Here is a 22,981-nt window from a genome sequence, read left to right as displayed (position 1 = left end):
AGAAAATAAAATATGTAATCAAAAAATTAAAATAAAAAATTCCACGTAAATTAAAAACTAATTAAAAATTTAGCAATTACTTACATTTCTTTACTTACAGGGGGTTTTATATATGTAACCATAATAGCTATTACTTACATTTCTTTACTTACATTTCTCTTTATTGTACTAATTAAAGTTTATTCGTGTTCCTCATACAAAATTGAATAGATATATTTCAACTCTAAATAAAAATTCAATATTTGACTATGCTCTATGTACAGAGAATTAAAAGACATGTTAGAAGTTGTAGTGACACTTTTCACGAGCACGCCATAGAATATCCCTTTGAATATGATTTTTTAAATATATTTCATTAATAATAATAATAATAATAATAATAATAATAATAATAATAATAATAATAAAATGTAAGAATAGTTGTTGTATGGATAAAAGTATACGAGTATCCACAGTTGTGGTGGTGTGGTGATGTCGACGGCAGTTGTGGTGAATGGGGAGAAATCGCCCATAGGATTTGAGTGAATGTTGAACTTATAATTAGTAGTCTCGCTTGAAGCTTGAAGATGAGAAATTGTGATTTTGATTGGTGTAACATCCTGATTTTATTAATATTTTTATTAATTATATTAGTAATTATACTATTTAGTATTTTTAATAATTATTTATTTATTTAGTTATTATGTGATATAATAATTATTTGAAATATTTAATTGTATGAGTGTTTGTGTTATTTGGGTTAATTAAGTTGTATGAGAGATATAGTTAATTGGGCCTTAGTAGTAGAAACATAATAGATGGATTATGAGTTAAGCTCATTAAGAGAAAAGAGATAGTAAGAGTAAAAAATTAGGGTTTTAGAGTTGGAGTCTCATAACTCATTTTTTGGGAGAAAGGAAAAATATAAGAGAGAAGAGAAACAAGGGAGGAGCACTTGAGAGAAGAAGAAAATTATGGAGGAAGCCTTATTTTTTGCAGCAAGTTTCAGCATAGAGTCACCTTGGCAAATCAAGCATATCTCTCAATCCAACCGTTGGATCGTTACGGTACGTGGACACAACGTTCGGGACTCATAGAGGTAAGTTTTGACCGGAGTGATTTTGATTTTAAGGGTTTTAAGTTCGTCTGATAAGCTAATTCCCAAACTGGTTTTTAGGTGTGTCTCTAATTGATGTTAGAAAGGATTTCTTTTTGAGAAAAACTTAGAGCTATGGTGAAAGAGTCCATATTTACCAAGGTAGGGGTGGGGTTCGAATTATATAACCGGGAATATGATGATTATATGTGGGATTATGGTGTATTTAGTTATTCTGAATTAATTGAAAATTGTAGAGGTAGTTTGTATATGCTAGTAGGTGATTGTGATCGACTTGTTTTGTAAATTATGATGAGTACATTGTGTTGTTATTTCTTTGTGATTTCTGAGCGATGTGTATATTGTTGTTGTTTTATGCGAAGTTGCAGGATGTTTCAGTGACGATGTATACCTCTATTTATTGGTATAGCGACGATATAGGCTTATGCCTTTGTGACGATGATGTTGTTTGTTGTGTGTGTTTGTTGCATTCTTATACATATGCATTTTTGGTGAAGGCCTGGATAAACAAATTAGTAATGAAGGCTTATGCCTTGATGTCTCTGTTAATTGACAATTGGCGATGGGGGTTGAAGCCCTGGGTACCACATGCATGTGCAATAGTAGAGTCTCATTATATGTGACATGAGTGTGATTTAATTGTGACGTGATGTGACTTGAGTTGTTGTTGAATATGACGATGTGAAGTGAATTGTGATAATGTGAAGTTGTAATTATAAGTTGTTATGTTAATGACTTGTTGTGTCAGGTACCGTCTAGAAGATGAAAAATAGTTGTTATAACTATTATTATGTTGTTGTTGATTTTGTTATTATAACCATACAATTTTAAATTGTTGTTATAACTGTCGTCTGAAAGCTGTAAAGTGATAATTTTATAAGATTTAATTCAAATATAGTGTTGAATAATAAGGAGTAATTATTGTTGTTTTAAGATGTTTTTGGTCGGATAAAAGTTGACGAATAATTATAAGTTGAAGTTTGATCTAGTTGAATAAACTTGTGTATGAATTATAATTTTAAAATTGTAGATGTCGAATGCTATGTATCAAGGATAAACGAAATACATGTTGTTTGTGACTTTTAAGTTGAAAATGTAATGCCTCAGGTTTGATGTTTAAAATTTTCCGCACTCTGATTTTAATATAATTGTTGGGTAGATCTGGGGTGTTACAATTAGCAATGTTAGGGTTTTTATGGAAGACACCAAACATAAAAATATTAAAAGTTGCAGGAATGGATTTTGTGTTGGGAAGTTGTGTGCATTATCCTTTCTAAATGACCTTTCAATATTCCAAGAACCATTATTAAAATAATAGGCTAAGTCTATGTATTCAACGGTTACCATTTAATTAATAGTTATTAGGGTTTTGTAATGTATATTTGGGTAAATAAAAATAAATATAAAATACCAACAAAAATTAAGAGGGTGACACATCACCCATAATAAATATCAAATCAATAATATTGAGTTATTTTGCTAAAAGTCTTTTCTACCCATGGAATAAGAAAAGTTTTAGTAATTTTATCACAGAGCTTAATCTTATAGTGTAATTTTCAGGTACTTTTGCTTTTATATATTACTAATAGATAATAGATAAATAGATAAATAATAGATATTCACTAATTATTAATGCACATTGATTACAGAAAAAATATAATACACAACAAATCCTAAAATAAATTAAGAAAAAAATTATTTTCTATTTGATAGTAATTTTTAGATCAACAATAACTTTATTTTTAGTATATAATAATAATGTTACAAAAATATTTTGATCAATAATGAAATTTTTTTTGGATAAAAAATAATAAATAATAAACTTATTTTTGTATATAATAATAATGTTATAAAAATATTTTGGATGACATTCAAATTAAAATTAAAGTATTATAATGATCATAAATGATTTAATTAATTAATTTAAAAAGTTATAAATTATATAATAAATTAATTTATATTATAAACATAAATTACTATGTAAAAAAACATTTATGGAAATAAATGACATCTAAAAGAAGAATTATCAATTTAAATGAGGTTACAATTATAAAAGAAAAACCATCAATCTAAATATATGCTATGAATATTTAGTCACGTCTCTATCAATATAATTGGACTAATAACAAATCAATTTATAGTTATTTATTTTAAAATTTAAATTTAGAATTCTAAATTATTTTTTTCCTTTTAGCTATGTCTCTATCAATATATAATTTATAAATTAATTGTTTATGCTAAATTTTACCATTTATTTTTAAGAATATTAACTATTAAAAGATATCATGGAAAATATCAAGCTCAACAAAATATATAAATTAATATCAAATTAAAAACAACAACCAATACAAAGAAAAATAATAAGAGAGTTATGGGTTAAGTATGTTTTTGTCCCATATAAATATCTCAAATTTCATTTTTAGTCTCTATTAAAAAATGACATATTATAAAGACCAAAAACATAGTTATTCTATGATATAATAGATATTAAACGATTTCTTCATAAATGAATACAAATTGTTAAATTAATAATATTTTAATAATGATTCTATGATATAAAGCTTTAATGTAAAATAGCAAAAAGATTACAAATCATAAAAATCAAAACATAATTTCCCTCTTATTTTTTCACCAATTTTCTTAAATAAATACATGTGCTTATCTACACTTGAGGGAGGTGGAAAAATTGTACTGAAACCCTACTTAAATTGCATCACAAATCTCCTTCCGAATTCAATATGTAAATTCCTTCTCCAAAATTATGCAAAATTCACCTTCATTGATCTATACAACAACTCCATATAGCCATGTAACCTTCAATACACAACTTTCTTAAACCTGCAAAAAATTGATCAACCACTCCAATAATCTCCACAAACCTGTTCCTTCAAATCTGCCAAAAAATATCCAAACAACTCCACAAATATTCATCAAAACTAATCACTAAATCTACATCATAACCCACCTTCATCATCATTAATCTATTTCAACATCTTCGTCCATCTTTCATCAACATCCAAATCTAGCATCATGCAATAATCTGCTTCAGCTACAATCAACAACAGCTCCATCAATTTCATCGATCTTCGCATCACCGCTCAGCAACAATTCAATTCCAGAACTACTTGCAACAAAATGCGTCAACAACAAACTTGAATCAACATCACAATAATCTCAATAAACGATTCTGCAATGATTTGCAAGAACTTTTAACACGAAATGATCCAATAATTTTTGTAGCCTCAAATCTCTGAGTCACATCATCTCTTTGCAACAACTCAATAAACATTATCATCATTGACTTCACCATGACAATTATGCACATTATCATTGAAAAATAATGCTAATGGTTCCCTGTTATGGTAGAATCTTATGCGATACATGGGCACCACAAAAACCAAGATTGAGAAACAAGTATAAAATAGGTTATAGTAAACAAATATAAAATAAATTATAGTAAGACAATTTTGTATAACTACATGTTTATGCTCAGTGTTGGTTATGAGAACAGAAAAACAAATAAGGGAAACAATCAATTACTACAAATGAATATAATAAATAAGTTGTGATTATATTAGGCCTTTATTAGGTGAATCACGTAAATTATCTCCATTATCAAAACACTTCAACAATTCCACAAAGACAAACACAAAAACTAAACAAAAAACTATAAGCAAGAAGAAAATAATAGTAATTGAGTTATACTTGATGCAGGAAAAAAGGGAAGGTTTGAATCAGAGGTGTGCAAGTAGAAATCATAGTCTTCAAATTAACTAAAAAAATTAAACACAAAGCAATTCACTTAACGCACTAATCGATACAACAAAGCTTTTCAAACAGAAGTCTGAATCTTGCCACCCTGTCAATTAAAAACGATGAAATATTTAGAACAAAAACATTGAAACCAATATGCAAAGCATTCAAAAATGAAACAACAACAACAACCTTCTCATCCATTAGAACCATTTCCATCGCATAATATTTTTGTTTCGAATTCATGTCTGGAACAAACCATAAGCGAATAACTCGAACAACAACATCCAATGATTCTTCTGCCGGAGTGATTATAGCAACAAAACCGTGTCTTGCGGTGACCATTGCAAAAAATTAAAGCAAGAGATTGAAGGATTAGAAGGATATGATAATTCAGAAAAGGAATAAGTCATATTTATAGACGAGCACAATAATCAGGAAATACCAATAACCAGGAAGTAACAATATTGATTAAGCACTGCTTAGGTATTTTGAGATGAATAATTATCATTAAAGGGATTGAACCGTGAAATTCATATAAGCAGAAGCGTCGAAGAATATTATGTGAAATGAATGATGGTTGAAAGTATTGAGAAACATACATTAAATTAGGGAAATGGATCAACAAAGAAGAATATGATTTGCCGTTTCATTTTTATAGGGATGAGGGAATTAGGTGGCCAATGTTTTGGGAAAGGCTAATGTGTATTGTGTGGTCATAAATCAATTATAAAGAAAATACAAAAATAACGTGTTATCCAAACCATAGAGAATATATAATAATTAAAAAGAAAACTGAATTATTAATTTAACAATAATAATAACATTTCTTAAAATAAAAACTATTAAAATAGTAAGCTTTTTAAAATTGTGCAACTTGTAAAAAATTGTCGATAAAATTATTTTAATTTTATTATTATTATTATTATTTATTATTATGTATGATAGCAATTTTGATATATATTTTTCTAATATCAAAGTTAATATTTTAGTGTATACGTTGGCGACAGTGTCGGAAAACCGGGGAAGACCTTGGGATGATGTAGGCTGGAGTCGAAGGGCGTCGTTGTGAAGAGCACGACAGAATCTCTTTCCCTTGGGCTTCAGTTAGATCCGGCCCAATCCAATTTAAAATAAGCCCAGCAATGCTAAGTAAGGCACACAGCACATTTTGTTTGTCTCTGTTCTTTTATCAAACCTAGTTTGTCTGTCTTCCTCTTCTGTTTTTTTTTATACCTGGTGTCTATTTTTCATTTTGTGTTTTAAGGTTTTCTTTACCTCTATTTACTTTTTTTATTTTTTTCTTCTAACAGATCTTTCAGATTTCAGAGAAAAACCTAAAATTTTCCGATTGTGATTTAAGGTTTTCTATACACTATGTCGCTACAATTTTCCAGATTTCAGAGAAAAACCTAAATTTTCCCGATTGTGAATTAAGGTTTTCTATACACCATGTCGCTACAATTTTCCAGATTTCAGAGGAAAAACCTAAATTTTTCCGAATAATTTCTTGATGTTTCAGATCTTATGTATTTGGGAAAGGTAAAGTAAGTTTTTTTATTTTTTTTGTTTTAAGGTTTTCTTTAATCAATACTTCAGTTCATTTTTTGTCTGACATTTCATTTTCTAACCCATCAAATATATTGATCTAATGGATTTGATCTACACTAAATTATCCAGAACACAAAGGTTTTAAGGTTTTCTTTATCTCTATGTACTTTGTTTTTTTTTTTCTTCTAACAGATCTTTCAGATTTCAGAGAAAAACAAATTTTTCAATAAGTTTTCTTTACACTATTTCTCGTATGTCGCTACAATTTTTTCAGAATAAAACCTAAATTTTTCCAAAAAATTTCTTGATGTATCAGATCTGGTTGTGTTCTAAGGTAAGAATTTTCATTTTTGTTGTGTTTTAAAGTAAGTATTTTCATTTTTTCTTGTTGTGTTTTGATAGCTCATTTTTTTGTTCTTCTCCTAACCAATAACCAATATCTCCCAATTATTCCTCCTTTTGATTTTAGTTTATACCTTTAAAAAATTATTATTTCATTTCAACTATTCCTTTAGTGTCACATCCCAATGATAAACCAATGGTCTTTATTTTGAGAAGATTGTTTTACCAACCCTGCTTTGTATATTTGTAGGTTGAAGAAATTAAAAGCTACCGACTCAATCCCTATGCTTATGAATGGAACAAAACACACAGTGCAAAACAGTTACAAGTATATATAAAGATTTAGCAAATGGTGAGGAAACTAATAGTGAGAATGATCATGTTTCTATTGCACGAAGAATTATCGCAAGGAGGGCATTTCGGAAGAGATGATTCAGGGACAATTCAGGTTTTTAACACTTTTTATTGACTTTGTACATTTATTGTTATACATATATGATCACTTTATTCTTATTGAAAAGACAAATGTCTTTGTAGTTTGTTGCGTTAATTATTCATTGATAAGTGTTGTGGATAGATTCTAATGGAAGTTAAAACTATGTTTTCAGCTCTATAGTGAAAAGGAAAAGACTTGTAGATCAACAGTTTGAGCAATTGAAGGCACATGTTGATGTGGGTGATATACTAGGTGCAAAAGGAACAGAAAAACGCACAAAAAAAAAAAGGTATTACCTAGAAATTAGGCTTTTGGAAATTATTTCATGCATTGTGCATATGCATGCTATATATCCCAAATGATTTATGCTGAGAGTATGCTTCTGACTTGATGGATACAAACTCTAGTCTATTGGTTAAGATGAGAATTTTGGGATATTATATTCTCATAAATGTTTTTCTTTTCTATTAAAAGACGATTACGATGTAAACACGTGTTTACTCAAATTGAAAGTTTCAAGTTGTCTATGGTTGGATTAATTCAAATAATTTTTACGAGAACCTTTGTAGGTGAATAGATAAGCTGATAGTTTTCTTACTAGACTAAATTTGTTTGCAATGTTTGGTCTTTTTTTTTGGGGAAAGAACAACCTAACACTAAGTGAGGTCAGTGGTGTCTTTGAGCAGTAAAGAATAAAGATCCCATATCTGGAGGGTGCTTCCTCCAAAGCTTCCAATTCTCACGATACATAGTCCCATAGTTGGTTATATGGTCAGTTCAAAATAGCATTCCTGAAAATCATTTTGAATTTGCACTTTCTAAGGGCAACGTATAAGCTCCAAAATCCCCATGGCAAGGCAATGTGAGTGCTTTTTAATATAGAAATTACATAATGATTGGTACAGCCAAAGTGATCTTGTGCATGTTAGAGATATAATAAAGTCAATCATAAACTTTTAGGAGAGTTGGTTGTTGGCAATTGATACAATTGTTTTTTTTTTTTTGTGCCTTTGGCAATTTAACTCGAAAAGAATTTCAATATAGAATATAGAAAATACATTAACTAGAAGTTCAAATGGCTAATATTTTCTACTATAGTATTGTAATGAAATATCTTAGACTCTGCAAACATATATACATATATATATATATATATACAATATAACACAGTATCATTTGCCTGTTATATGGGATTGGTCAGTCTAGTGAAATACCTAACTTTTTCATAAGGGGAAATTCATTTCATTTGAAAGTTAACTTAGAGGAATGTTCATTTCACTTCCATTAAATCTAGAAAATCACTAATAAAATTGATGACAAATTAAGTTTGCATTCTTTTTGTTTTTTAAAGAATGTCTGGTGCTCAGTAAATGAAGTCTTTATCTTATTTTTTATAATCTCTTTTAGATAGCTATTTTCTAGTCAAATGATTTTAGTGGTTTTTATTTTTATCTGTTCTATACTTATTTGTTTCCTGTTTGTTCTCTTTCCTATTTTGTAGCACTATTTATTTTTTCTTCTTATTTCTACAGCATCTCTAGTTATCATTCTCACCCTTGTACTTAAAATTGAACATCCTTTTATTTTTTTTAAATATCTCTTCTTTATGTTTGTCGTGGACTTGTGGTTAGGTATGTAGATATGATTGCAAATCCAGAGGTAGCTGATGTATTCCGCAAAAGAGCAAAGGTGGTTCTTCTTCCAAACTTTATTTGCTTAAGGAAATCATTGCTATTTATTTTTGTTTTTAATATTAAAAACAGATAACTTATTGTCAATTTAGAAATTTCATTTTATCTGCCTACTTCCCTGTTTCCATGCCTCTTAATTGAGTTATAACTATCATGTGGCCAGCTTCCTTTGTATTACCGCGAGTGTGGGACTGAGCCTTCCGAATGATAAAGAAAAAAAAGTGCTTAGTTTCGTTGGATAAACCAACGCAAATATCATATTTAATACTCACATTCTGTCCTTCTGCTGATATATTGTCAAAAAAATACTTATCCATTTATCCATGCTAGACTGTTTAGCTACTTTTTGTATTATTTTTCTGATTAATTCCATTCAAATAGGTTGTATCAGGGATACGAAGGACAATAGATTCTTTAGGTTATGTTGAGGTAGAATCTCCAGTTTTGCAGGTTTGTTGATTTTCACGTACCTACTCTATTTTTTCTTTAACCTTCCAATTGCTCATTTATTTGATTGAAACAAGTTAATTTTTATTATTATTAATATTAATAAAATGCTAAGACCATCAATTGCTCAGAAGTAATTTTGATATTCTAACATGTGAGTTTGGTTAGCTTTCTTTACTCTTGCACTCTTGAAAGTCCGATTGATATAGGGTTGTTAACATCTCAATTAAATGGCTTTGTGGCACCTGTTACTCTTATGTTATTCTTTATATCATTGCTAGTTGTGAATTTAATCAACAAACTATTTGGTGGTATGTGTTTGACCAATCTGCCTACTAAGTCACACAGTTCTTCCTCGATATGGATTATTTTTGTAAGCATTCCAAATCATTAAAAGGAACAAGTTTGTTATTCATATTTCACATCTTCCATGACTGAATTTTTCATAAAATATTGTTTGTCATATGTATAAATATCATATTTTTCATTTTTCTCATGGAAATTTCTTTCTTTTCCTGATTAATTTCATTGACTAGGGAGCAGCTGAGGGAGCAGAGGCCAGACCATTTGTCACATATCATAATTCTCTCGGAAGGGACTTATATTTGAGAATTGCAACTGAATTGCACCTAAAGAGAACGCTGGTAAGATTTAAAATCCTTTTTATTCTTAATGTCCTGGATCAACTTACCTTCAAACAAGAACTTACATTTTTTTCAATGGAACGAGTGTTGAGGAATCAACCTCTTTATTTTCTTATTTAGTAAGTAATAAGAATTTAATGCTGTGTTTTTCAACAAAGATATGTTAGTGTTTATCACGATTGCAGTGCTAAAGAGTTTGACTATTACCCCTTCACTGTCTTGTGTATGAGAGGTGAATTTAGTCTCACATTGCCTAAAGATTCTTGTGTGTGAGGGGTGAGCTTAGTCTCACATTGCCTAAAGATATGGTCTGGCTAGTGTTTATAAAGTTCAGGCACCCTTACCTTCCAAACCTCTGTCAGCTGTTAAGTTTCTGCCTCTTATAGATAAGCTAAGAGTGTTCAGTAGAAGAGAGCTACTTAAGGCACCCTTTAATTCTAATGGGGACTATTAGAATAGGATATAGTGTATTTTCTCTAAGTTGTTAGTGAGTGGCAATTCTGTAATTCTGCTGTTAAAGAGTGGCAATTCTGTAATTCTGTTGCTACTAACTACTTCAGCTATATATAGCTAATATCCTGTATCTTCTTTCTATAATGAATTCAATACAAAATATTTCATTCTCTCTCTTTTTGACTTGTAACATAGCTGTTAACCATTTTCATGTTTTTCTTTGTGCCAGGTGGATGGGTTTGAAAAAGTATTCGAGATTGGTCGAATATTTAGGAATGAAGAAATTTCAACTTGTCATAATCCTGAATTTACAACTATAGAGGTAAATTGAAGTTTCAATTTAGAAAGTAAGATTTTGAACCTTTCATTACTTTTAATTCGATGTTATTCTGAATATCACACATCACACAAATGCAAGGTAACACTACCTACAGATATAGAAAAGATTCCTATAGGAAAGCAATTTCTGTATTTTATTCGGTCATTTAGTTGCGATTATACTACGGATTAAAATGCAAAAAAATTCAATGTTAAGGTACCAGTATTACTTCTCCCATCCAATTGATCAATCCCTTAGAATCTTAATTTTCTCCTCCTGTTCAGCCACCTTTGATCTTAGTTGCTTTAGCTCTTCGTCTTGTTGTGTCACCTTTTTCTTTAATTGAATGATCTCCTCATCTTGAATATTGAGTCTTTCTTCTAGAGCACGAAATTTGCTGTCCATAATTTTGTTAAGTGCATCAAGTTCTCCAACTTGAAGTTGTACTGTTTTCCCTGTAAATTTTGTATTCCAAATTAACATTAATTTTGTATATATGTCATTTAAATAACTATAGATTTATCTTAAGTAAAATAACCTTGCACGGCATCTTCCACAACAGGTGTTTTTTGATTTAGCCCATCTTTGTCTTCAGCATTGACCTTTTCAGGCGCAATAGGAGATCCTCCTGTTGCAATAGCAGCATGCTCTGGTTCAGTTTCAATCTTTGGATTTTCAGGTGATGAATTACCTGCTGGTACTGTGCAACAATAATTAAATCTCAATGCATCGATATGCAATCTTAAATGTTCGTCAAAGATTTGTGGGATACCTTCTACAGTATCAACTTTTTGGTCCTCATGCTCAATATGTCCTGTTGCCACAGTAATTGTAAATCAAAATGAAACAATATACAATGTTAATCAAGTACTGAATTTAGTAACTTTACCCTCTTCAGTAGCAGCTACATCTTTAACCTTGGGTGTTGGATCATCTTGAGGTTCAATAGCAGCATTTTCAGGTGATGCATTACCTGCAGGTACTGTGCAACAATAATTAAATCACATTGCATCGATATACAATCTTAAATGTTCGTCAAAGATTTGTGGGTTACGTTCTACAGTATCAGCTTTTAGATTAATATTTGCATCTTCATGAAACAACATACAATGTTAATCAAGTACTCAATATAGTAACTTTACCCTCTTCAATAGCAGCTACATTATTTATGTCAACCCTGGGGTTCCTCCTATTGCGGCTTCCCCATTTGGGAAAAGCAGGAACATGAGTAGCTGGATCATCTTCTTCCACAGGCTCAATAGCAGCACCTACTAAAAGATTAAGATTTGCATCACCTTCTTCCTCAAGAGCATCGGGTAGAGCCTCAAGTCTCCCCGCCATACTCATGATGGCGTTGATGGTTCTATGAGTTAGTCCTGCAGCTTGTTGGATTAAGACACATTTTTCAAATTTTGTGCCTATAGCATTTGCATCGTAAAGCTTCATTGCTTCTCTTAGCCTCTTTTTTTCATCGTCTGTCCATTTTTCTAAGACACAAGATTTATGTGGTATGAGTGAATTAAGAAACCAAAAGATTACGAATAAATTAAATCAAACATCAAACGAAGTAATAAATTAATGCATCTTCCTAAAATCTAAAATCGCTGATTGAATCTAAACCTAAAATTCTAAAACTAAAATTTGGTGATTGAATCTAAAATTGGTGATTGAATCAAAAATTGGTGATTGAATCTTCCTTTCTAAATCTAAAATCAGTGATTTGAACCTAAAATTGGTGATTCAATCTAAACCTAATAAATCAATCACGTTCTTCCAAATAACATTGATGAAAATTCTAATCCTAAAATCTAACCCGCCATGGTGAGTGTTCTTCGCCCTTTCCTCTTTCTTGCTCGTTCTTCTTCGTTCTTTCTTGTGAGAAATGTTCGCTATTTCCTCTTTTTGAGAGGTTTTTCAATGTTTGGATAATTTTTTAAGTGAAAAGAGTTTAATTACGCATTCATTCAATTTACATTAAGCTATTGATATTACTTCATTACCTTCAATTGATTCCATTCATGTTTAAATTATTTGTTATAACTATTAACAACAATTTTTACAAAAGAGAATTTATAAATTAATATTATGATTTTATATTACTCAAATTGTTTTAAAAATATATTATGATTAGTCATTATCCCATGTATTTTAAAATGTGTACATTTATAATTAGTAATTAGTAATTTCAAGAATAAGAATTATTTAATTCATTTTGCAAATTATGATTATAATTATTAATAATAATTTTTTAAAAATAAATAAGATTTTTTTAGTCTGTTATGATTTTATATAATTATACCATGCATCCCAAAAGAAAATGTCTAGTACTTATTTTATTTTTCAAAAATATCTATATATATTATAAATTATAATTAGTGATGTTAGTGAAATCCCTGAATAAGGGTGGCAAACGGGTATGTCCGTCTCGTTTGGACCCGTCCCGTAAAAATCTGTGAAAAATGGGACGGAGCGGGGCACATATTTGAGAGTGTGAGTTTATAACCTTGTCTGTCCCGCAAAAAAAGAGTGTGGGGCGGAGAAGACATGCGGGCATCGAGCTTTTTAGGTCTAAAAATAGTAAAATTGTATGAGAAAGCTCATGCCCGCAAAAAAACGGGGCAGGACATACAAATCAAAGAGAGCGGTCCTAAAACCTTGTCCCACCCCGTAAAAAGTGTGGGTAAAATGGGCTTTTCTTGCAAGTCTGTTTTGCCACCCCTATCCCAAAACCTTAAACATGAAGAAAAAAATAGACTACAAACAATTAAAATGCAACTACACAAACAAATCTAGGAGATCAAGAAAGCAACTAACAACTCAAAATAGTAATCTTCCTATAATCCAGTGGACAAGGTTTACTGTCAACTGGTTTATCAAAACACATAGTATTCATATACTATTTCTAAACATCCAACAAGGATAAATTGTTTTAGCGAATAACACATTTAAAGATATCAGTTTTCCATCCTTTGCTTTTCCACTCTCTAATGCACCAGGTAAGATCCTTATTCCATGGCAAAGGTAGGTGCTCAATCTGAAGCCAATTAAAATCATTGGCCTAGATCTGTTTAATATCAGCTCAACAAATAAAATAGACGATGAACATTTCTTGACTGCTACACAAGCAACACTTATCATTCGACAAAAGGCCAAAATGAACCGTTCTCTCTTTGGTGGCTAAGCGGTCATGGCAGACCATCCAAAGAGTGAACACTGCTTGAGGTATAACTATATTACCATTCATCAATTTGTACCATTCAACATCTTTAAACTGGATTTTTAAATCATTGTAGATGTTCCTAGTGTTGAATTTTTGTTGATTCGACATGTGACCATTAACACGCCACGTGGGAGGATTACTGAACTGTAATCCTATGCATTCTTACAATACTTCCTCAGTCAACGTATAATCATGATCATTTCCTCTAGTTACTTTTGATCAACGTCTTTTGTGTTTTAGAGAGGGCCTGGGTGTTCCCTATCTTTATCTCTTAGAAGGGTGTCAGTTTTCTTTCTGGTGTAACTGTAAACATTCTTTCTAGTGTAACTGTAAACATTTCAGGGGGGTCACATGATCACAATCAGACAATTGTAACTTTGCTAGCATACCATATCACTCTGAGTCATCTAATCAAAACAGCTAACCAACATTAAGCATATTTTTTTTACCAACTAAACAAAAAAATCAAGACATTTTCAAAAAAAAAAAAGATTAAATAAAATTTCCTTCAAAGCAAAATTGCGAACTACGTCTACGATCACTCATTTTTCAAACCCAGACAAGGTTCAACGATAATTTGAAAGCAATTCTACGCAATCTCATAACAAACACAAACCAAACAAACTATGAACTACGATACTCTGACTTCATTGTACTAATGGATACGTAGGCATAGGGTTTCGAAACTCTACCGAGTATAACTATAAAAAAATTAACATTTAACCTCATTCCTTTAAAATATCAATAAAAACCAGTTTTTTAGGATATGGGTGAACTTACGTTTGCTATATCTCAAATTTAAAACTTATAAAACCTAAACCAATGAGGGGTCCCCTTAAATACAAGGGAGACAAAGGTTGCCTAACACATTTCCTTCGTCTAATCGACCACAAACGTAGAATCTCTGAACGTAGGGTAATCCGTTTGATTCCTTTCTTTTGAGATAAAAGTAAATAATGGCGACTCTTTTTCTTAAAATTTTAAGTCGATTGCTACACATCTTAGTCCACACAACACACGTACATAAATTAATCATGTTATCAATCAACACAACAACATTCATCAGAATTCAAGTATAGAAACACAAGAATTTACAACATCAAGTATCATACAAAATGCCATCTAAACCTATCCAAACATGCACAGTAAATTCCATAAAATTCTCAGAAATTATAATAAAATATAAGCTAACATATTCTGAAATCATTTTTCAAAAATATTAAATTTTGATTCAAGAACCCGCGCTAAGCGCCCCTTATATTGTGCTAAGCACGTTCGCTACTGGAAAATGGCTCGTTTTATTTTCAAGAGCGCGCCGAGCGGGATTTGCGATTTCCGCAGAAAATCCTGCATGACCTGCATAGAAACAGTCCCTAACTTTTGCCCAAAAACTAATTTTTTATCGATAATTTCATGCGATTTAAGGTGTATTGACCTAGTTCTAACATGGATTAATTATTTTAAACCCAAAACACAATTGTTCAGCTTTGTTCTAAAAGATTCATTATCAAACCCTAAACTTTCAAATCCTCAAAATGGTGAATTCAAATCTAAATCATGTTATTAATCACCAATATAACAATCATCATCATGTAACATGTTAATCACACAATCATCAACATTGATCATCAAATTCTATCAAGAACAACACAAAATCCCAACTTATGATTATCGACCCCTCAAATCAAACATAATGATCAAGATAACCCTCTTACCTTAAATTATTAGCCGAACTGATTCTCTTTCTGAATTCCTATAGTTAATCTTTCTCTTCTCCTCTTCTCCCCCTAACTCTCTCTTCTTTCACGTTTTCTCCAAATTCTACGTTGAATGAATAATTCTCATATTTTTCTCTTCTTACCTAGTTAGCCTTGACACATGAAAAGCATCATGAAGGTTACCAAGTGACGGTGGAAAAGAAACCCGATAGGCCATTTCTCCCATCCTCTACGAAATCTTGTAAGGACCAATGAAACGCGAAGTAAGCTTTCGAGACTTCAAAGTTCTACCAACACCAGTTATTAGAGTAATTCCCAGGAACACATGATCATCCTTTTGGAATTCAATCCCTTTCCTTTGGTTATCATGATAACTCTTTTGGAGGTTCTGAGAAGCTCCAATCTTCTCCTGAATCATTTTGATCTTTTCAGTGATTAGTTGGACAATCTCATGTCCAATCACAACACCCTCTTTTGAGTCATACCAACACAAAGGCGTTCTACACCTTCTATCATACAAAGCTTCAAATAGTACCATTACAATACTCAAATAGTTCCATTCCAAGACCCTCTACTGATTGATACCAATACAAAGGCGTTCTATACCTTCTACCATACAAAGCTTCAAATAACTTCAAATAGTATCATAAAAGACTTCAGCATGTTCTGTATTTTAGCAAGTTGAGCAGCCAAGGTAGTGGTTAGGGGTGGGAATAAGCTAGGCTGAGTTAGGATTTGCCAAGCCTAAGCCTGGCCTGCTAAATAATGGAAAGTCTAAGCTTGGTGTTTAACGTGAAAATCGGTAAACAACCTAATCTAGTGAATATCTTTATTCTATTATTTTCAACCACATTTGTCATGAAATTCACTTGTTAAAAACCTTTCAACATTGACAAGTTGTTATCTATTTCTAAGCTGGCCAGACAAAGAAATAAACATATGACATAAATTCATATGAAAAAATATATCAAGAAAACACATTCATAACATACAAAATATTACTTATACATCAAAATTCACATCATCCAACAAATCAAGTTTATCTCATAATGAGTAAAATAAGCACAACACATAAGGATCCTAAGTTATGTATTCCTAAGCAAGAAGATAGAAATGATAAACTTAAGGATGACACTTTAGCCACTTGCATTTTGTTAAACAACAAGTAACGTCTTCTGTCGCACCTCTTTGCGATGCGAACTATAGCTCCTCCTTAATTTCTCCTGTGCACACACTACTACAAAGCACACATAGGACAACACCGAAGTCACCACAATTAATCAATACACCGTGGTGACATATCTAAATTGAGGCGCTACCAATTTTTTTATTTTTTAATAAAAAAATGTTAACGTATAATAATGGTGGATCATTTAATAGTGGTGATAAAATGAAACTTTCATGGGTTCGAACCTCAAGATCCTCAAATATTTTATTCCTTTAACGTTAAGATGCGCCTTTTCATTTTTATTTATTTTTAAATAAATAAATAATAAAAGGGATATCTCTACGATTGATTGTTTTAACCATTGTGAAATATTATATCCATATATAAGCGAAATAACTCTCACTTTTTGACAGGAGCACTGTGTCCTTCGCTGGTAAACGCTAACACCATTTTTTTTCTCTTCTTCTTCTTTTTCTTCTTCGTTATTAGCCGTGATCCTTGTTCTTCATACATAAGGTATCAATCTTCTTCTATCTTCTTGTTATATAGTTTCTGATTATCTCTTTTGTTGCATCTTATTGAATGTTCTCTTTTATTTAAATTTGTTTTCACGACCTTAATAGAAATAAAGTACAAGGAGTATGAAGCTATGTTGAAAACTTCATCCACCTTGTGCTTCTTCTTCTTCTTCATAGCTTCATAAAAATATGAACTTCATACTTTTCTACAGTTCCAGGACTTCATGTGTATCCATTAATGATGTAGTGTTTTTATTTTGTTGCATGTATTTGTTGTTGAAAATTAAGTTTGCAGTTACACATTTTGATAACTTTCACAATGTTTGTAGGACTCAAAACAAGAACAATACATTGTTAAGTCACAAGAAAAGTAAATGAAGAAACAACATCGACAAACTTCGTCTAGTTTGAGAAACTAAGAGAATAAATATGAGAAGTATAAAGTTGTTGTGTACACTTTTTACTCCTTATATTTCTTTTTCATTGCTTCTCAACCTAGATGAACCTCATAATTGATTCCTGTTCCACGTACGATTATCCAATGCCTCGTTGTTATTGAAATTTAACTATAATCAAAGATAACGATGTATCGAAGGAGTTAGACCAATAAACCACAATCTATATGTAAAAGAGCATGAAATAAACAATGAGACGCATGCAATCAGAAAACAATGGTTTATTTAAGTGGGTTCTCAAGAATAGTTAATTTTCATATTATAGACTTTAATTTGAATGCTTGTATTTATTTAGCAAGGTGTTTGGAAAAACATGCAATCTATATATTATATAATAAACACGGTACACTTTCAACGACGGTTAACTACTATAACATTGATCAAAAGTAATTTATGTTTTAAATAATTTGTTACTGTTGGGTTTCGAACCCAATACCTACGTGTATATATTACAACGGTTTATAAGTATAACTGTTGTGATATGTGCCACACACCCTACCTTACAATAGCAATTTCCAGACCGTGGTAGAAACAATGAACTAACAACCACACCTTACTTAACAATGGTATGACACGCATGATGGTACCCCCTTTCCCAATGTTGTGTAATGGTTTTTCGTAGTAGTGATAATTTTTCCAAGTTACAGAACATTTTTCTCCATTGCATCGAAGCTCTATTTATAGAGGTTTCTCAGCTTCATATTGTCTCTCTTTATGGATCTTGGGCCATTATAATTATCCATTAACTTAGGCCCAAAGAATAAAGCATATTGCTTTGTTGTACTATGATAGTACATTGCACATGTGAGACAACATGACATTGTGGAAGCATTGCAGTAATAGTAATAAACTTTGACACCTTTTTAGAATTTTTTCTTGTATCATTTTCATTCCTATCCATTACTTTTCTCCTTTGTCTTGTAGTGTTTCATCTTTTGCCATTCATTTTCTCCAACTTAGCCCTATTTTTTTCTCAATTCTCTGTCACGTCAACATTAACACTAAAGTTGAGAACTTATACCAACATCTTCTACCTCAAGACCTACTGGATGGTGTTCACAAATTTGTGACATGACAATAATCGTCATCTGAGCTAATTATGCACAAGTAAAAAACACATAAAATTGTCAAAAGAGAGCACCTAATGAGCTCATTACTATTTGAACTAAAAACATAAAATCACAAGTAAATAATCCTAATAAAGTTTAACATTGCCAAATACATCATGTATTAAAACAGAGTCTGAAGTGGTCAACCTCTAAAGACCTAAATTCTGAAGCTTTCAAACTCTGGCTAAAGCAAACTTTGAAGAAGGAAAAATATGAAGATAGAAAAGTCTGAACCAACCAAACTCTGAAGACTGCCAGAACCTGATGAGGGTCAAAGCGCAAAAACCAAGGAAACTCTTATAGATCACTATCATAGTCAGAATTTATTTTGTCCCCATTTTGGTCACATGGCTTTGCAAAAATTGTAGAAGGGTTGAACCTTTTCAACTGATAATTCCTTATGCAACAAAGGAATTTAAAATGGATTGCAATGACATTATCCATTTGAAGAAGCTTTGTAATGAATATGTTTAAATCATCTCCAAGACTCGCTTGTGCAAACCTTCAACGACTCTTTTATGTCTATCTATAAATAGAAGCTAGAGAATCCTAAATAAGGTTAACCAAATTGAAACAATCTTGAAGCTATCTATTGAAAAGCTCGAGCAACTCTGAGCTGAACATTTGACAAACATAGAGAAGAAACTCTATCTAAGTCTTAGAGTTACTTATAATTTCTTAACAATTGTTTATCCTAGAAGTTCTATGTTAAAAGTTGGTATGTGATGTAAACACCTCAGATTGCATATCAAGTGTTCTCTGATATTAATCTCTTAATTGATATTAAATCAAAAAGTCTTTTGCTTTGTGCTTGAGAATTAAAAGTATTAAGTTTGTGTAGCTTAAGCATATTGAAGAAAGTCTTAGGCTTATTTCTTAAGCATTACTGAAGGTCTCTTGCTTTGTGCTTGAGAATTGAAAGTCTTAAGCTTGACGCTTAAGCATTGGAGAAAATATTTAGCTTTTAAAGCATGAGAAATTGAAAAAGTCTCAGACTTGGTGCTTAAGAAAATTGGCGAAAGTCTCAAGCAGACATGCAGACTGGTATGGGAGAATTTTGTCGCTCCAAGTAGGTGTTTACTTTCTATATACTTTAATGTCCTCAAATCAACTTGTTTGAGCTTCAATTATCAGTATTGCTCTCACTTCACCTTTTATCTACTAGTGTTGATCCTAAATTTAGTATCACGATCAAATAATTTTTTTGATATCTATTTGACTTACAATTTATTACTGAGTGATTTTCATTCTCGGTAGACGTAATATACAGTAATGATATGTTTATGATTGCTTATCCGCGTGAAATAAACCGGTGCACATATTTGTATATTATAATGGGATGTTATGACATTGACATATTGTGAGAGATAAAAGAATGATTTAAATAAAATTAAAAATTAACAAATAGTCATAGTTTTTCTTTTAATTCTTTGAAACGTATGCAATATTTTATGTATATACTTATTCAATTGCAATACTTATCAACGAAAATCTAATAAATTTATAAAAGTTGAATTTATTTACCTTATTTTTATTGAAAACAAAATGTAATTTATTATTAAAAAAATAAATAAGAGAAACTAAAAAGATTATGAACACATAAACATATCCAATCATTTTCTACAACATCATCTATTAAAATTTAAGAGCTTTCTCTTCCACCACTTTATTCATATCCTAAGACACTTATTTCTGTAAATGCAAATATTCAACCGTGAATAAAACATACAAAAAATTATTAGATTAAATAAATCAACAATAATATAACAACCAAAATATAAACATGAAAATAATAGAGAATAAAAAAGTGAAGAGAAAATTGTATATGAGACATCTGTGTGTTGTTGTTTGTGTTTATGGATTAAAAAATAAAATTATTTGGATTAAAAAAATTGTTTCCATTTATTAAGAAAGATTAAAATTTAATCATTAATCTTGACACAACTTTTTTTGAGATGACACAATTTTGGTCCTTAATTATTCATATATTTCACTTTCTGTGTGAGATTATTAACATATATTTATTTTAAATTATTTTTATAATCAATATTCATTGTCTTTATAATCTTTCTATTTCCATCAACTAATAAATGTATTCAAACAAAAAAGGTACTAAGCATTGCTATAGATCATAAAAGAACGGCGATACCTATTAAGCCATTGTTGTAGATGAAAAACAACTACTAATGTGTCAAACAACATACATATTCCTAAACTAAAAAAATACTACCAATTTTTAAAACAAAATCTGTAACTTCAAATTGAGTCAAACAAAAATTCATATTATTACATGAATCTTAACCAACAATTTCACAAAGAGGAGAATAAATGATTTGCACCAATCTAAACATAATTTTCTTCTGCTTCTTTATAATTCATTTCAGTTAATATTCATCCTCACAATCTTCCATTATTCCTAAATAAAACATGAATGCTCATTACGAAAATCAAATAAAAAAAATGTTTATCAATTTTCATGAATGCTCATTACGAAAATCAAATAAAAAATAACTAAAAAGGAAGTATTTATTGGCTCCCGATCTAAAACTTCATCTACATCTTTTATAAATCTGAAGAAAAAAGTGAAAGAGAAACAAAAATATAAACTTCCTCATGAAAAACATTTAAAAAAAGTTAAATGAAATTGATAGAGGAAATTAAACAAAAGATGGAAATTTATCAAATTTTATTAATACTCAATCTTCAAACCTCTTTGGCATTTTAACCTGTGACTGAAAAAAATACAAAATATACCATGTAAATCAATCTTTAACTTCATAACATGAAAACATGAAACTTCATCAAATTATTATACACATACACAATTTTGTCCACAATATTTTTACAGATCTAAAAATAAAAATAAAACATAAAATCGTCGCCGGAAACCTGTTTCCACCACCACCACAATCGTCGCTGGAAATTAGTTTCCACCACCACCATCACACTCATTGTCGGAAATCCGTTTCCACCACCACCACACTCATCGGCATAGTAAATGGTGAAAAGAAAGAAAATGGAAGAAAATAGCAGCCGAAGAAAGATAATAGGGTGAAGAGAGAAAGTGGAAAAAAAGCTAGCTACATAAAAGCGTGAAGAGAGAAAGTGGAAGAAAAAAACGTTTTCTGCATAAAAGGGTAAAGAGAGAAATTGGAAGAGCATTTAATTTTAGGCCCATTTAGAAAAGCATGCATTAGGCAAAACACATTTTCAGAAACGTGATGATACCAAATATATTGGGAAGCAATAACAAGTAGTGGAACATGGAGAAGGTGTCCATATGACATAAAGCTGTCAAAATGGGCTATAGTCCATATAGGCCGGTCCACCAGGCCCGGAAAATCATAGGGCTCGAGCCTTAAAATTAGAGCCCATATTTTTCAGGGTCTTTTTAGCCCAGCCCTGAAAAGCCCGCTATCCATTAGGGCTAGCTCATATGGGTCGTGGATAGCCCATCAGGCCCGCATAGTTATAAAATTAAAAAAATATATTAATATTTATATTATCTTACTCCAAAATAGCATATTGATTTTTCTGACATCACGAAATTTTATCTCTATTTTATTCAATCTTTCTTTTTTAAATATTATACATTAATATAATCAATATTTTTTCATCGTATTATATTAATTTTTCTCTTATAATAAATATTCAAGTATTATTTTATACAATTTAGACATATATAGTATTTAGAAACACATTATAGTATTTATAAGATATAATATAGTACTTAAAAATGCATTATATTTAAAATAACATAATATTTAATTTTATTTATAGTAAATATTATGGAATTTTTATTTTAATATTTTTAAATAAAAAAGTTCATTTAAGATCGGGTAGCCCGAAACTCATCTTAGGCTTGATTCGAATAGTAAATCTCGAGCTCATATTAGACAAATTTTTTTTAACCCAACTCAAAAAAACTCAGAGCCCGCTAAGACCAATTAATTTAGGATCGGGTAATCTTTATTGACAGCTCTAACATAATTTAAAGTTGGAGGACACATTTTGAGATTATCACTCTTTTCCAAAGAAAAGATACCCACTAGTTAGTTAAA

General features: G+C 30.5%; 1 protein-coding gene across 9 annotated transcripts; it reads left to right on the top strand.

Annotated features, from left to right (window-relative positions):
- The first annotated feature begins 5,883 nt into the window (after window positions 1-5,883).
- Window positions 5,884-17,290, top strand: LOC131601270 (lysine--tRNA ligase, chloroplastic/mitochondrial-like). 9 transcript variants are annotated; one of them, XM_058873048.1, is made up of 9 exons: window positions 6,049-6,391; window positions 6,593-6,734; window positions 6,993-7,190; window positions 7,351-7,467; window positions 8,810-8,867; window positions 9,251-9,319; window positions 9,853-9,960; window positions 10,643-10,735; window positions 11,295-11,747. In XM_058873048.1, exons 3-9 carry the CDS (start codon window positions 7,171-7,173, stop codon window positions 11,331-11,333), a joined length of 504 nt encoding a protein of 167 aa, XP_058729031.1. In that variant the 5' UTR covers window positions 6,049-6,391; window positions 6,593-6,734; window positions 6,993-7,170; the 3' UTR covers window positions 11,334-11,747. The 9 variants fall into 9 exon arrangements, with proteins under 9 accessions (XP_058729033.1, XP_058729034.1, XP_058729028.1 ...); XM_058873050.1 differs by lacking the exons at window positions 6,049-6,391; window positions 6,593-6,734 and adding an exon at window positions 5,884-6,001; XM_058873051.1 differs by lacking the exons at window positions 6,049-6,391; window positions 6,593-6,734 and adding an exon at window positions 5,927-6,001 and having other exon boundaries at window positions 7,141-7,190.
- The last annotated feature ends 5,691 nt before the right edge of the window (window positions 17,291-22,981 follow it).

This window comes from Vicia villosa, linkage group LG5 (genome assembly GCF_029867415.1).
Source record: "Vicia villosa cultivar HV-30 ecotype Madison, WI linkage group LG5, Vvil1.0, whole genome shotgun sequence".
NCBI classification, from domain to species: Eukaryota; Viridiplantae; Streptophyta; class Magnoliopsida; order Fabales; family Fabaceae; genus Vicia; species Vicia villosa.
The sequence above is the reverse complement of the archived record's forward strand: the minus strand, read 5'-3'. Positions and strand labels throughout refer to the sequence as shown.

Coding starts and splice junctions, on each gene's coding strand:
- LOC131601270 (XM_058873044.1), top strand. Junction 7,468..8,809: donor AAACGCACAAAAAAAAAAAG/GTATTACCTAGA, acceptor ACTTGTGGTTAG/GTATGTAGATATGATTGCAA. Junction 9,320..9,852: donor TAGAATCTCCAGTTTTGCAG/GTTTGTTGATTT, acceptor TTCATTGACTAG/GGAGCAGCTGAGGGAGCAGA.